This window comes from Anabrus simplex, chromosome 6, assembly GCF_040414725.1.
Source record: "Anabrus simplex isolate iqAnaSimp1 chromosome 6, ASM4041472v1, whole genome shotgun sequence".
Classification (NCBI taxonomy): Eukaryota; Metazoa; Arthropoda; class Insecta; order Orthoptera; family Tettigoniidae; genus Anabrus; species Anabrus simplex.
Genome location: NC_090270.1, coordinates 343,177,563 through 343,194,712, shown reverse-complemented (window position 1 = coordinate 343,194,712; position 17,150 = coordinate 343,177,563). Strand labels below are relative to the sequence as shown.

At 37.6% G+C, this 17,150-nt stretch overlaps 1 protein-coding gene across 1 annotated transcript in view; it reads right to left on the bottom strand.

Annotated features, from left to right (window-relative positions):
- Window positions 1–17,150, bottom strand: part of Neurl4 (neuralized E3 ubiquitin protein ligase 4) — a 426,720-nt gene that overhangs the window by 173,437 nt on the left and 236,133 nt on the right. Inside the window, exon 15 of the mRNA XM_067148903.2 lies at window positions 5,534–5,777. Coding sequence (XP_067005004.1) covers window positions 5,534–5,777 — 244 coding nt within the window. The remainder of the gene's footprint in view (window positions 1–5,533; window positions 5,778–17,150) is intronic.

Here is a 17,150-nt window from a genome sequence, read left to right as displayed (position 1 = left end):
ACCTATAATTAATTGTCGTAACAGCCCCACATTTCAATTATCAAAATATTTACTTAAACACTTACAAAACCACATTACACTAGAAAATAGTAATTCAATATCGAATTCTTTGGAAGCTATTTCCAAAATACAATCAACAGAAATAAACGAAGAAACTGTAATGGTATCATATGACGTGACCAACATGTATTCCAATATTCCTATTAAAGAGACCATAAACTTAATAGAAGAAAACTTAAAGAATCAAGATAGACTAAGTCACATAGAAATTAATGAAACAATAAACTTATTAACTCTAATATTAGAAAATAATTACTTTACATTCAACGGGAAGTACTACCAGCAAAACACAGGTTTACCAATGGGAAGCCCACTATCAGGTTTCTTAGCCAATATTTATTTAAATAATCTTGAGAAAACCATTTTGAACACATATCAGAAAGAAATAAAATTATGGGTCCGTTTTGTTGACGACACGGTAGTATTTTTAAATGGAGACCTCATTACTCCCGAAACATTTCTGGGTTGTTTGAATTTGCTTGACAGCAACATTAAATTCACTATGGAGAAAGAAATCGATAAAAAGTTAAATTTCTTGGACCTCACATTAACAAAAACCAACAATAGGATAGATTTTGATATTTTTAGGAAACCCACACAGGCCATCACTACCATCAATAAAGATTCCAACCACCCAGGAACCCACAAACAATCAGCTTACAACAGCTACATTAGTAGATTACTAAAACTTCCCTTGAGTAATGAAAACAAACTGAAAGAAATTAGAATAATAAAACAAATTGCTAAAGCAAATGGCTACAACCCAGAAATGATAGACAATATTATACGTAAGAAAGAAAATGGAGAAAAAAAGAAAAACCATGAGAAAAGAAAGAAAATCCATGAACATAATAAATTTGTGACATTTACATATTTTGGAAGTCAAGTTTTTAAAATCGCGAATATATTTAAGAAATTTCAACTAAAAACAGCTTTCCGAACCAGAAATAAAATATCAGAACATATATATAATGCACACAGTGTCAATAAAAAAGATATATATACTAATTCGGGAGTATACAGGCTCACTTGTAACGACTGTAAAAAGTTTTATATAGGTAGAACCGGGCGAACCTTAAATCAAAGATATCAAGAACATTTTAAGGCAATAAAGTACAACAAGTATTCAGCTTTTGCGGAACACATTTATAACAATAACCATAGCTTTTTAGGGATCGAAAAGGACATGAAGTTAATTTTTAAAGGTAATTATGGATTTGAATTAAATACACGTGAAAACATTGAGATATTTTTAGCGCAGACTAGGGAACCAGATAAAATTTTAAATGAAACAGCCGCAAGCAACATCTTGTTTACAATCTTGAGTTGACGTAAACATCAGGTGCTCACTACGTAACCTTGAGGTGACGTAACATTTTTTTTTTTTTTTTTTTTTTCTCATTTTACAGTTGATGTCAACAGGGCTACAAATTTTAACTCATTTTTAACTCATTTTGACGACACACTTATGTGAAATTTAAATATTAACACTGATGATGGACCTTAGTGTCCGAAAACCGGTTATGTTTTAAAAACGTGTATGCTGATACGACTGTATATATCAATAATAATAATAATAATAATAAAAAAAAAAAAAAGAGGATCCAGAAAGCAAGTCTGAAGTGGTTTGGCTATGTACGAAGGATGAATGCAAGCAGGACTGCAAAGAATATGAAAGAGAAGTAGAAAAAGACCAGTGGGTAGACCCAGAGCAAAATGGACCGATCTTGTGAAGAAAGATGTCAAAGAGAGAGGACAAGATTGGGAGAAGATTACGATGGAACACTGGTTCATGGACAGACAAAGATGGAAGGGGTTCGTACACCACACCCGGGCAACTGGAGATCGTCGATGGATGACGACGACGACCTTACAATACAAGACTTTGTCATTTTTATAGCTATTTTATAAGGTCTAATTAGATGAGTTTGAAATAGTCATGTTTTCAGTCTGTATATAGCTACTGAGTGCTTCTGCCTGGGAAAGGCAGTTCAGTTAATCACTCTTAACTTCATAATAAATTACTGTCATATCTAGAACAATTAGGATGCCTTCCTTTCCTTCCTCTCTATTTTGATGACTGTTGACTAATTAATATAATTTCATTACGCAGTAGATAGGTATCTGTTGTTCTCTTATGGTAATGAAAGACTGAATGTTAGATCAAACTCTGAAAACCATAGAAGAGTTAAATCATCACCTAGTATTTCTGAAACCCAATCACTGTTAAAATTAGTGCAATATTCTGAATGTGGATAAGGTATAATAATGTTTATACTCTCTAGATTAAGAGAAATATACCGAACTCAAGAGGAAAAGATGTACTGATATACACTAAAGGAGTCTGAGCAATAACGGCTCACTAGGTTAACTATCAAATTAGTTTTTCTGATTAATTACATCATTCTACTCGTATCAATTTTTCTGGAAAAGTATAGCTCTTCCGATTCTCAACGCTAAAAAGATTTTAGCCTAATCTCATAATACTTTACATTCTTGCATAAATGTCGGAAATGCAGAATTCATAGGTATGCTTCTCTTATTCACTTTACTTTCTGTATAACACACATCAGAGCAGATATCTCAATGAAAGCCTAGTTTCATTGAAGAGGTTTAGGGAAAGAAGTAGCTTATTGTTCATCTACCTTAGATCTGTCTGATACTACACTAGTCCAGTCCCTTGTAATCTGCTGTATGTGCAGCCAGATTAAGTAAGGCTACAGTAGCTACTCGTTTTGATAGTAAAACAAAATCTATTCCAGACCATAATCTACTACTTAATAGATGATATATTATCAAAGAGTTGCTAAAGCTTAAATACACTGTTAACACATTCACTCCCAGCTCCCTCCATGGGTATTCAATCATGCAGAACAGCAATTTTTAGATGCCGCTAGGTAACACGAAACACATGGCTTTAACTTATAAGGGAATGGATTTCAGTGTAAAATTATAATTCGGTTGAAATTTAGTACATAATATTCATACACAGGTGTACAATGACATAGTGAAAACTGCACGGGCCAATTTAAGTTTTGAACGCCAAAAACATGCCGGGCGGCGGCATTAGTGAGAAGGTGGGGAGAGGAACAGCTGACCTTGAATCCTAGCAGCATGTGATGGCTCCCGGCAACGACGTGCTGTGCCACGTTGCATTCCCCACCTTAAACCTTCCCCTCACTCCTCTACACTCTCAATTAGATTTGATGTCTTCGCTTGGCCGTACTGTAAATAAACAAATAAACAGACCTTTCTTTTTTTCCTCTTTTATTCTTCGCAAACCTGGCAATAGTGGATGCTAACAAAAATGTGGTCAATGCAAAGAGACTGCTTGCACCACGCGCACCTTGCAAAACTTTCTTTTGTAGACATATCGCAAGTATTTCGGAAAGCACCATCCTTGAAACAAAACTGAACAGGGTTCACAAAGCAAGCGGGCTCTCTTTCAACATAACCGGATTTGTGCCAACTATACATCCCATGTTACGAAACCGTGGAGAAGATAGTTGGTTGTGGGTCAATGAATGGGTTTTTTAAATATTGTTGTGCAAATATATTTTAATTTTTAAAAACGTGCATAATGTAATCAGGTCATTAAAGAAAACAAACAAATTTTTTCCGTTTTCTGAAACCACGCACATCTAACGGCTGAATCATTCCAGTAGTTTCCTCAGGAATAGTTTTAATAATAATAGTCTTGTTGGCGGGTTTTGACACTAATATATTTGCTTCACTTTGTGCTGTCCATGAATCCAAGAGTAAAACACTGTCGTCTGTGTTAAAAACAAACTTTGGAAAGTGAGTGTTAATTAATTCGGATACTTTCCTACAAAAATGGTTGCATTCGACGCAAGGTCAAGCTGATCGGTTGTGTGACTTTTGGTTACAAATTTCGTAACTCTCCCGGAACCAATATTGAATTAATTTTTAAACTTTCGTACCCAGAAAGTTGAGGCATGGAAGTTATTGTCATGAACACGCCGAGCATTCTTCAGGGCCCAATTTCTAATGTGTATGTCATGGACGTTTTTGTTGTTGTTCAGCCTAGCCTTTTTAAATTCTTCAAATGATTCTTTGGTGATAAATTTCAGTTTTTCTGCCTTTGTGCCACCTGATTCTACTTGTAGCTTCCATTTAGAAAGGTTCGAAGGTTCAAATGGCCCTTTCTCCCTCCTTTGTACAGACAATAATCAAGCGCCTTCTTCTTGTATGTGATACTTATTGCAGGTGTTGTGGTAGCATCTTTTCCACTGTCAGTGTCAGATATTGCAAATTCAACATTTTTAATAACATTGTTATTGTGAGGCAAAACTAACGTCTCCTCATGTTCAGTGGTGATCTGCACATCACCAACTTATAAGGCCTGTAAACAAGTATCATGATTCAGTCCTGGCACATGTCTACTTTTGCAATGAGAAAATGTAAACAAAATTTTTACTTACGGTACAGTTCAAAACCCAATTTTCTTTCACCAGGTGTTATTTGGCTTTCATAGCGATCACTTTCAGCAAAGCAGCTTTGTAGACAAACTACCACATTCCAAGTCACTGCCTGGTTGCTGGGAGCCATCTCGTGCTGCTAGGCTTCAAGGTCAGCTTTACTTCTCCCCACCTCCTTGCTAATGCCGTCACCCAGCATGTTTTCGGCGTTCAATACTGGCGTTCAAAATTGAAAGTGACCTGTGCGGTTTTCACTATGTCACTGTATAACTTTGTAGGAATATTATGTACTAAATTTCAACTAGATTAGAATTTTACACCGAAATCCGTTCCCTTGTTAGTATCACTCCTATACTATAAACCCTAAAAATTTCTACATACCTTCACAAGATGATCTAATACGATTTTTTACTTGCCATGACTCATTATATCACTCAGCGCCACTTGAAAACCTAACCACGCACTTCAGAGATCTCAGGATTGACGCGTGTTTATTTAAATCCCTCATCTCACAATATGATAAATTAGCCCAAGCTGTACTAAAACGTCTTGTCTGCCTGCTATCTACCGGCATACTGATCTATGGTGTCATCTAATTTAAACTTGAACAAACATGAAAAGTCGGTGTGAATTCAACTCCGACTAAGGTCGGGTATGGTATTTTACACACATGAAACCTAATCCGACCCGGGTTGGATATGGGAGTGAATGTGTTAATGAGCACTATTCTCAGAATAAAAAAAATTGAAGGAGTTTTGACAATGAGCACAACAGGAGATTGTGACATCAGGATGGGTTTGACAAATGAGCGCAAGGGGTTAAAATTTAGTAACAGAATTCTATTGATTATCTGATAATCCTTTCTGTAACCAATGTAATCATAAATTAACATATCATACACCTTTAGTCAATGTCAGCAAATAACACGAATTAGGATGCCTTTTATTAAAACATGCCCTGCGTAATCCTTCACAGGAGCCACACGTATCGGATTCACAGCCAATGTCATACAGCTATGTAAAGACAAACAATACCTGTGAGTAATTTCTGCACCCATATGACTGTTAGTGCTCCCAATTGGTGCTAAGCTGACTGGCTGACATAAGTCACTAGGTGCAGTGTTGTCTCGTCTATCTGCAGGTAAGATGGATACTTGAGCACACTGACCATAAAGATCAATCACTGCATACACATGAGGTGGTACCCCTCCACATGCAGCTCCTTGATCAATTCCATCGATGTAGTAATGCAGAGTTCCATCGTCATGACGCATCATGCCTGTTTACAGAGAAACACGAGCATAATAAATATCCACGTTCTTCACTGTACAAAAATATTCACCAGGCATCAAGCTCTATAAAAATTGTTTCTCACATAAAATCACATTGAAAATGAAATATAATAGGAAACATTCACACAGATATTTCAATAATGATAGCCTGCTTCATAAATTAACATCTTTACAGTTGTCTGACTCGTTGGCTGAATGGTCAGTGTACTGGCCTTCGGTTCAGAGGGTCCCGGGTTCGATTCCCGGCTGGGTCAGGGATTTTAATCTTCATTGGTTAATTCCAATGGCTCAGGGGCTACGTTTTTGTGCTGTCCCCAACATCTCTGCAACTCGCACACCACACATAACACTATCCTCCACCCCAATAACACGCAGTTACCTACATATGGCAGAAGCTGCCCACCCTCATTGGAGGGTCTGTCTTACAAGGGCTGCACCCGGCTAGAAATAGCCACACGAAATTATAATTATTATTATCTTTACAGTTGTCGCATAAACACTGGCATGTCTAATAATAATAATAATAATAATAATAATAATAATAATAATAATAATAATAATAATAATAATAATAATAATAATAATAATAATAATAATAATAATAATATGTATGGTCTCAGTCACTGGGGTTGCAGACCTTCTGCAGTGACATTTTTGCAGACTGCACAAAAAAAATCTGACATTCTGACTGTACTGTTAACCAGCAGTAAAGTGGAATTCTAGCAGACATCGCCTATAGGTAATTTAGTCAGGTGGACACTGTAATCATTGTCCTCCTCCCGAGTTCATGGGGAGGAGGACTAGGATTGTGAAATTACACACAAGTGGAAAGTATGATGAATAAACTACACTGTCAAGATTACAGGAAGAAGTGGTGAAATATAGGGGAAGGCAGGCATGAAGTGGTTTCACGAAGTAACAGGATTACCATGGAATGTTAGTAAGATACTTCCTGACAGGACAAAAGCAGTAATTGCTCCTATCTGTAAGCAAGGGAACAGGAAGGAGTGCAACAACTATCAAGGTATACCAGGCAAGGTGTATCAGAGATCGGAGTAAGGGTAGATTATTACAAGCAGTCAAAGAATCAAAGACATTTATGTTGAGAATTGGGCTACTGTGAGACTTCTTGGTTCAAGCTACTAATGGGGATTAGACAAGGCTGTAATCTTTTACCTTTGTGTTCATAGTTTATATGGATCATCTGCTGAAAGGTATAAAGTGGCAGGAAGGGATTAGGTGGAAATGTAGTAAGCAGTTTGGCCTATGCTTATGACAGTCTTAATGGCAGATTGTGGTGAAAGCCTGCAATCTAATATCTTGGAACTTGAAAATAGGTGCAAAGAGTGTGGCATGAAGGTAAACATTTTCAAGACTAAAGTGATGTCTGTAGGGAAGAAATCTAAGAAAACTGTATATAAGGTCAGAAATACAGAACTGGAACAGGTAGCTTTTTAGGATGAGTATTCTCCCAGGATGCTGGTAGATGGTGAAATTGAATCAAGGTGCAGCAAAGCTAATGCAGTGAGCTTACAGTTGTGATGAACTGCATTCTGTAAGAAAAGTCAACTCCTTGACGAAACTCTCTTTACAGCAGTCTCTTTTCAGGCCCACTTTGCAGTACAAGAGTGAAAGCTGGGCTGAGGATATCTTATTTATAAGTTAGAAGTAACAAACATGAAAGTACAGAGAATGATCGTTGTTACAACCAGGTGGGAACAATGGCAAGATGATACTAGGAATGAGGAAATAAAGGCTGTTATCAACTCGATGGAAGAAGTGGTACACACAAACAGGCTTTGGTGGTAGGGTCATGTGAGGTGAAGGGAAGAGGAAAGGTAACCTAGGAAGACAATGGACTTAATCATGGAGAGTAAGAAAAGTAGAAGGAGACAAAGGTGACTATGATTAGACTTAACATGGTCACACAGCTAGTTAGAGGATTGTGGAGGCATTTATTTAATTCACAGAGGCTTGCAGACAGAATACTGAAGGACATAACAGTCTATATTGAAGATGTACGTGTGTGTGGTTTTCTTTTTTTTTTTCTTTTCTGTTTTTTCACAGCATGCCCCATTCCGCGACAGTAATACTACATGCTTGAGTAATTGCATTAGCAATGTAACTTAATTTTCTAATTACATGTGAGATACATTCTTAATGTCAGTGTTTCCCGCGCTTGTACGGCGGGGTCCAGGAGCATGTGATGGTTCCCAGGTTTCACCGAAGACTGCGTTCGGCATTATCAAGGGTCCGACTGACTTCAATAGCAGCGAAGCTCACAGTGGAATGGAGTGGTGTAGCAATTCCACCTCATTATACAGTGCAGGCTTCGGCACGCTGCTTGCCTATTGGTCTGCCATGCTGGAGGTGTAGTTGCTGATTGGTTGTTCTTCGGTTAATGGTTGAAGCATTAAAGAGCCCGATATACATCGACCTGCCTTGGTGGAGACAGGCAACTGATCACCCATTGCCTTTTCTGTTTTGCCTTGGTCATCGTGTCCTTGAGGATTTAAGGCGTTCAGGACTGGAAACCAGGCTTTGTTTACCTGTTCAGATTCTTCTTTATGGTTGAAGCTCTTGGCATGCTTCAGGATTTCAACTGCTTCCCTCTGTAGCCGGGTGTAATAAGACACAATACTTGAGAGTATTTTGGTGTTGCTGTACTGTATCTCATGGCCTGCTAGCAGCAAGTGTTCAGCGACTGATGATCTATCTGCTTGTGCCAGCCAGCTATATTGAGTTCCTTCAGTCGTGTGTCGATGCTGCGTTTTGTAGTGCCAATGTACACCTGACTGCAGCTGCACGGGATCTTGTAGACACCTGCTATGGAGAGAGGATGGCACTTGTCTTTGGCAGAATTCAGTAGTTCCTGGATTTTTTCGTTGGTGTATGTATGGTTTTTACCCCAAGGGACACCAGTAGCGTCCCTATTCTGTCAGTTGTATTCCCAACGTATGGCAGAAAGGCTTTAGCTGCCATCCGCTCTTCTTCTTTCTCCCTGGTTGTTGGACGTCTGGGATGGAGAGCTCGCTGGATATCTTTATGGCTGTACCCGTTAGCGAGTAGGGCCATATTGAGGTGGCTGAGTTCCTCGTTTAAGCACTGAGGGCAACCAATTCTCCTTGCATGGTCGGCTAGTATCTTAATCACTCTGTATTTTTGTTGTGGGCGGATGTCTTCTAAACACAGCAGTCTGTGTGGGTTGGCTTGCGGTACACTGTGTGTCCCAAGTTTAAATCGGCAGACTTCATTAAAAGAACATCGAGGAAAGGGAGTTTTCCTTCATTTTCTATCTCCATAGTGAACTAAATATTGGTGTCAATAATATTCAGATACTGGAGAAACAGCTGTAGTTGTTCCTTTCTGTGGCTCCAGATCACAAAGGTGCATCTACGAAGCGCAGCCACACCTTAGGTTCAGTGCTGTGGTATCGAGTGCTGTTTGTTCGAAATTTTCCATAAAGAAATTTGCTATCACCGGACTCGGAGGATTCCACAAGAAATAGCTTGCGGTGAGGCAATGGTTGAACAAGTTGGTAATGTCCTCGGGAAAAATCTGAGCGATGTGGTCCAGAGCCTGGGTGCCACCGATGTAAGGTTGTAGTAAGGTGGCCAGATGTTTAGCAATATCATAGTTTGGTCATCCAACAGCGCTCACAATGGGCCGTAGAGGTATGCTATCCTTGTGTATTTGGGTAAGCCATATAGTCTTGGAGGCAGAGCTTCACTTTTGGAGGTTTCCCTGTTCACATTGTCTGGCATAATGAGGCCTTAATAAGGTTGTTGGTGTTACGAAGAATCCAATTGGTTGGATCTTTCGGCAGTCTGCGGCATGTCTCTGGGTCCGAAATCTCCAACATCTTTGCAGTGTAATCATTAGTAGCCATGGTGACAGTGACGTTCCCTTTATCTGAGAGAAGAATGAGTACACTCTCATCCACGTTCAGAGTTTTGATGACCTTCCTTTCTTGAACCGTGAGGTTTCTCTTTGGTGCTGGTGCCTTTCTCAGTATCCGCTAGGCTTTGTGGCAGATTTCTTCTGCCTGGTCGGATGGTAAATTCCATCTGCCAGTTTAGATTGATGTTTCCACGGCTTGGAATGGTAGATATGACTTTCTTTCACCTTTATGTAGTGTGAACTGGGACACGGTGTAGAGAAATATTTTTTGTGATGACTTTCCTCCAATTCCTTAAAAATAAACTATGAGTCTTCTGTTTCAAACCTTTGGACATTATCAGAACACAGTTGTGGTTCAATGAATATTGAAGAAACTGTGCCCAGTAGTCCACTACTGAAATTCGGAGAGGATCCTTGCAAACGCTGGGCACAGTTTCCAGTGAAACATTGGGAGCTAGGAGGCCAATTCAATTACAGTCTCCAAGCCCGGAAAATTTCTTCAATATTCACCGACACACCGGGCGTGAAAGTCTTAAGCTGCTAAGCCAGTCGTCGTTCACTTCTGAGAAAGAAGAGCTAAGTAAAACAAAGGTTCCTGATCGTTTGCCTCATTTCACATGGTATAAATTCAACAGAATATCATGCCCATCTTCTGCTTGGTTTATTCTTCAAAATTCAGTGGAATGAACCACAATATCATCATTGCTTGCAGTTCAATGTTTGAGCAGGATTGTTTAGAACTGAAAAACTAGTCAGGCAAGATTATATCAATTATAGTAAAAGTACACCTCAATTACTTTTAAAATAATTATAACTATGATGCCCAATGGTAATGACAGATATACTCTTTAAGGAAAAATCCTACAATGTACCAAGCAAAAGAGAGAGAGAGAGAAAAAAAATCTTTTGGGAATGATGAAAGATGCTTGTGCTAACTTTGAAGTGTTATTAAAACTAGCAGATTGCCAGTACCTTAAAGTTGCTTATCTACAAATAAATGCTAAAACTCAAACTACAGAGGAAACTATTGATAATGAAAACCCCTATCATTGGCACCACCAACATAAAGACTAATAGTAATTAAAATGGATGAATAGTATTAAGTGCAGAATATCTGCCTTCTGAGATTGCAACAATAAAAGTTGGAGTATATAAAAAAAATTCTTCAAGAAATTCTGCAAACATTGGACAGATTCAACCATCTTCCTACCTTCTAAAAATAGACTGCTTTATGTATGTGTGTGTATGTTGGGTATTCAGCCCGAAGGCTGGTTTGATCCTCTGCAGCTCTTCTAACAGCTGTCATAAATAGCCTAGGCGTCACTGAAGAGGCGTACTAGGGAAATGAGGAGTGAGGTAGTTTCCCATTGCTTTCCTCACCGAGCCAGCCGTTGCTATTACATATCAGTCTGCCAAGCCCAGTGAAATGCATGCACCAACCGACCCTATGAGTGATATTTTCACACCATTCATAACAGGGACTGGCTGCATAAGCAATGGTATTAATAGCATCACTTATACCTCAGTCACTTTCATATTGTCAAAGCCAAGGATGAGACTGAGACAGGTCAATGAAAGTAACAAATTTGATATAGCCCATACCAGAAGAAATAGTGCATTGTAAACACTACATCTCACTAGCAAAGGCATAGACTGCTTTAAACAACACCAATGAGTGATGAAAACTCAAATATCAATGCATCTTAATGATAAAAATATTTTACTTGTGAATTTCTCTTTCTGAACTTACTTACACTATTCATATAATGTTCATTACACCAAGTGATGATAAAATTATGCTTTCTTAAAGAAGGTAAGTAATGTACTGTCAATCGGACAATTCAAGTATTCCTGACTCAAGAGCCAGTTGTTCAGGATAACTATCCACACAGTAAAAACACTCCAAGAGGGTAGTTTGAGTTTTAAAAACTGCAGTAATAATATTAATGTGTGTAATTCATACAGCATTTCAAGGATGTTGACATCTTCAGAATGTAATGACAGAAGGCAAAATTCATACACTTGATTTCGATTCAAAGACAAAACCTCTGGAATGTTGCTGGGCTATATCAGTCCAGAAGTTTTTGGAATGAGATTGGTCTAAATTAGCACTATCCTTTAGAACGTGATGTCTTGACTAGAGTTCAGTGAGGGATTTCAGGAAAACAACATTTCTAAACCTGTTTATGAAATTCAATTTACATGTCCCAATGACTTAATCTATGTATGGACCAACAGAATTCCATTTATATCAGGTCAATCTTTAAATAGAAATACGTTCTTCAAACTATGGGAAATTACAGCCTTAAACAATAAAAAAACCTATCTTTAAACTGATGCTTTCATGGCCCATAATAATAAGCTTTTGGGTTTTGCCGTGTCAGAAAACGAGGTGAAATTCTTTAAGTTTCACAGAGAACTTTGCTCCACATCTTCAGAAGAAAATCTTGTCTGCTCACGAGCAAGACTTTTCTGATAATGAAGTTTTGAATTTAAGAATGCTTTACTGCTGGTCTATAGAAAGTCGTACTTTCGTTTGCCGCTAGATGGCTCACTATGCACAAGCCTTCTGCATTTAGTATTATTTTAATTATCAGACCTAATTTCCATCCTTCCTACTCAGAATGGAAATAGCCGGAGAGACAAAGTTCTCAATAGATGTTGGCAGATTTCCCCAGAGTCCCTACTAGTCTAGGGTGGAGATAATTTCATACTGCTAGGAAATACCAATATAGTTGTTGGACATTATAAATTTTCCAGCTAACTCATTCCCGGTTGCCAGCGTTTCGCCCCTGTGTGCTGAGTTGGGCTCATCAGTTGGTAAATAGAACACCTACCAATATGCATGGCTAGTGCATACCTTGGAGGCCACTGCAATAATCTACTTGGAGCCACCGGCAGTGCCAATGCACTATGAAAGACTTTGTCTCATTTTCAAAAACTGATGCCTGCCTGGCCATCAGATGTAAACAGGAGGGAACAAAAGCAGGAGGGTACTCAGGCTAAGTTAGGAATGAAGTTGTAAAGAGAAACCAGTTTCAGTGGTGGGGTCATGCCAGGGAAACGGTTGAGGATAACATACCTAAAAAATTATGGACTTGGCCATGGAACAAAAAAAGAAGAACAGGGAGACACAAGAATGATCAATCCATCAATCACTACTGATCTGCATTTAGGGCAGTCGCCCAGGTCAGATTCCCTCTCTGTTGTTTTCCTAGCCTTTTCTAAAATGATTCCAAAGAAATTGGAAATTTATTCAACATCTCCCTTCGTAAGATATTCCAATCGCTAACTCCCGTTCCTAAAAATGAATATTTGGCCCAATTTCTCCTCTTGAATTCCAACTTTATCTTCATATTGTGATCTTTCCTACTTTTAAAAACACCACTCAAACTTATTCGTCTATTGATGTCCTTCAACACCATCTTTCCACCGACAGCTCAGAACATACCATTTATATTTAACGTTAAGAATTTCATATTTAGGTTCCGTATTGAAACAAGATTTACATCAAAGAAAGGACAATAAGTTCCACCTTTTCAATACTATATATTGTGTGAAAGTTTTACATTACAGTTAAAACATCACAACTTTTATACATTTGGTACCGGTTTCAACAGATTCCCTGTCATCATCAGCCGAGAATAATTAAACAAAGACAAGTATAGATCATGATTCTTATGGTGTGATTACAATGGAGGATTAAAAATAGTATATATGTATATATACACAAATAAAAGGTAAGTAAAATGGGATGGTCATTATTCTATGAGGTGTACACCTTAATATTTCTAATTAAACGGTAGAAATATTGTTCTTGTAATATATAATTATATATATATTATATATTACAAGAGCAATATTTCTTTTAACAAACTAACCGTTTAATTAGAAATATTAAGGTGTACACCTCATAGAATAATGACCATCCCATTTTACTTACCATTTATTTGTGTATATATACATATATACTATTTTAATCATATAATGTATATTTTTAATCCACCATTGTAATCACACCATGAGAATCATGATCTATACTTGTCTTTGTTTAATTATTCTCGGCTGATGATGACAGGGAATCTGTTGAAACCGGTACCGAATGTATAAAAGTTGTGATGTTTTAACTGTAATGTAAAACTTTCACACAATATATAGTATTGAAAAGGTGGAACTTATCGTCCTTCCTTTGATGTATACCATTTATATACTTGTAGGATGCTAATTAATTTATTATTTAACCACCTATTCAATACAGTACAGTTTTATACAATTAGGATTTGATCCTTATTACCTTATGAAATGTGAGACATGTTTCGCCTTCTTCTTTTATCGATATTGGCCAGCTGTGGACCACGTAAATAACTCCTCATGGTTTAAGTTTTCTTTGGCGGCAGTACTCCTTCATCCTCCTGTTTGCTGCATCTTTCCTTTCAGCCGTCCATTGTTGTTTCTTCTTGGTCGCTGTTTCTGGCTCTAGGAAATCCTTAAATGTGTGTAGCTGTTTCCTGAATTTGGTTCTATTGTGGATGTCTTGATGTGTAATGTTCATTTCTTGCAAACCCTTCTTCGTGTTAACAAACCATTTTCCACCTTTCAACGAAGGCATCTTCAGTCATTGTACCTCCTCAAGGTTAAATCAGGCACCTGAGTTATAGTTAAAATATAATTATTAAGATTTAATATTAACATACTTAAAATAGGAACAGTCTAAAGGAAAAGATATTAACAATTTTTGGTATTATTGTGAATAACAACACCACTCCTCTGTGCGTGGATAGCAAGCCCATAACTCCTCCTCACAAAGCGCTTCCCCGTCCACTATGACCTCATGGATACAATATGAGAAGTAGGAACCGAGCGACCTTCATTAATCCAACAACACTCAACATGAATAAATAACATCTTAGCGGCCTAAGGGGTAAGTGATACTAACATTTACTCATCTTTAGTGCTTAGCTCATTTCTTTTGAACAATAAGTTTAATAATAAATTTTCTCAATTACAGACAGTCTACACGTGCTTGGCATTCACACCATCCATCACAAATTAGATGTCCCTTTTGACCAACATGCTAGCATTCACCACGACCAATACCATCAAGATGTGCTACTTACAACTTCACTTCACTAACAAGATTAATGAAGGCTTATTTTAAGTTAAGATACTCCAATCAAGTTGTTGTTTTACTTTAACATTTGATCTCTTCGCTATGGACTACGCCAAATGTTAAATCATCAATTACTTTTACAAGGCAAACATCAGAAGCCAAAGACTTCAACCTATTCTTTTCTTTTTTCAATTTTACGACATTATTTCCGAATAAGGTCTAAACGAACTATTATCATATTGCTGGAATGTATTTCCTAACATTCCGAAAAAATGTAATATTTAAAAACTCAAAAGAGGCCACTGCTACTAAGCCCTGTACTATGTACAATTCACACAACTATTTATCAACAGCTAACGGCTGTTATTGCTGTTATTCACAATAGTACCAAAAATTGTTTATTCAATCTTTCTTTTTGACTGCTCCTATTTCAAGTTTGTAAACATGTTAAGATACTCCAATCAAGCTGTCGGTTTATGCCAAATGTTAAATCAACAATTACTTATTGCAGGCCAAAATTCTCGAACCTAAGACTTAAACCAGATAATTTTTCAATTTTTACGACTTTACTTCTGAATAAGGTCTCAATTAACATTCTCATATTGCTGGAATGTTTTTCCTAACATTCCAAAAAATTGTAATATTAAAAAATTCAAAACAGACCACTGCTACTAAGCACTGTACTATGTACCTTTGTCACAACTATCAATCAACAGCCAACGCCTGATATTGATGTTATTCACAATAATACCAAAAAATGTTATTCAATTTTCCTATTTTAAGTATGTTAATATTGAATATTAATAATATTAATTAATTAATATTAATAATAATCAATAACATTAATAATTATATTTTAATTATAAAGCAGGTGCCTGATTTAACCTTGAGGAGGTACAATGACTGAAGATGCCTTCAATGAAAGGCGATGTTTCACATTTCATAAGGTAATAAGGATCAAATCCTAATTGTTTAAGACTATAATGTATTGAATAGGTGGTTAAACAATAAATTGATGATGCTTGTTGTTTTAATAGGCCTAACATCTAGGTCATCGGCTCCTGATGGTACGAAATGAAATGACAAATTCAAAGTTTTAAATCATCCACTGATCAAAATAAAAAAATGGTATGAAGAATGAATGGATGGATATGAATTTAAAACAATCAGTGGATCCTACCCAAAAAGTACCATAAAAATAGTATTACTGACCAAGAGACCACTTCTAAAGAATAATCCTGAATAAAGGATGCTTGTTGTCTAAAGAGGTCCAAAATACAGGTCAATGGCTGCGCGTAATGGTACTTATCGCTAGTAAAGGAGAACCATGGTATCTGTCTTGTTCGGGTACTAATCAGAAGAAGCGTAGACCCCGGTGTTTCACACATAATGGACTACTCACAAGTATTGGGCGTCGTACAGGTAACGCAGACCTATGGCTTTTCTCACATTATGGCGCCACACATAGGCAACGCAAACCGATGGTGTTCCTCACCTAGGTGAACTAATCATGGGCGCCGGCATTCCCGTGGTGTTCCTCAAATAGTGAGTACTAAGCAAGGCAACGTAGACCCACGGTGCCGCTCATAAAGTGGTACTAATCACAGGCAACACCCAGACCCGTGGTGTTGCTCACAACGGTACGACTCACGGGTAATGGAAACCCACAGTGAATCACTCTCTGCTGCTACTAATCACAAACCTGTTTTGAACCTAATATAGTGGTACTACTCGCAAGTACAGGCAACCCATGGTGTGCCCCATGTGATGGTACTAATCAAAAGTAGTTTCATGGTTCAAATACGATCATCCCTTAGTCGCCCCTTTTAGTTGCCTCTCATGACAGACAGGAGATACCGTGGGTGTATTCTTTGTCTGCATCCCCCACCCAAAACAATAAATTAATTAGCATCCCACAAGTATAGTAATCTTCAATACGAAACTGTAACGATATTTATCACTTCAACATACCATTTAGGCGAGCAGCTCATCTCCTTCCTCCCAAGTATTCCCAGCCCAAACTTTGCAACATTTTTGTAACACTACTTTTTTGTCGGAGATCACCCAGAACAAATCGAGCTGCTTTTCTTTGAATTTTTTCCAGTTCTTGAATCAAGTAATCCTGGTGAGGGTCCCATACTTTGGAACCATACTCTAGTTGGTGTCTTACCAGAGACTTATATGCCCTCTCCTTTACATCCTTACTACAACCCATAAATACCTTCATAACCATGTGCAGAGATCTGTACCCCTTATTAACAATCATATTTATGTGATTACCCCAATGAAGATCTTTCCTTATATTAACACCTAGGTTTTTACAATGATCTTCAAAAGGAACTTTCACCCC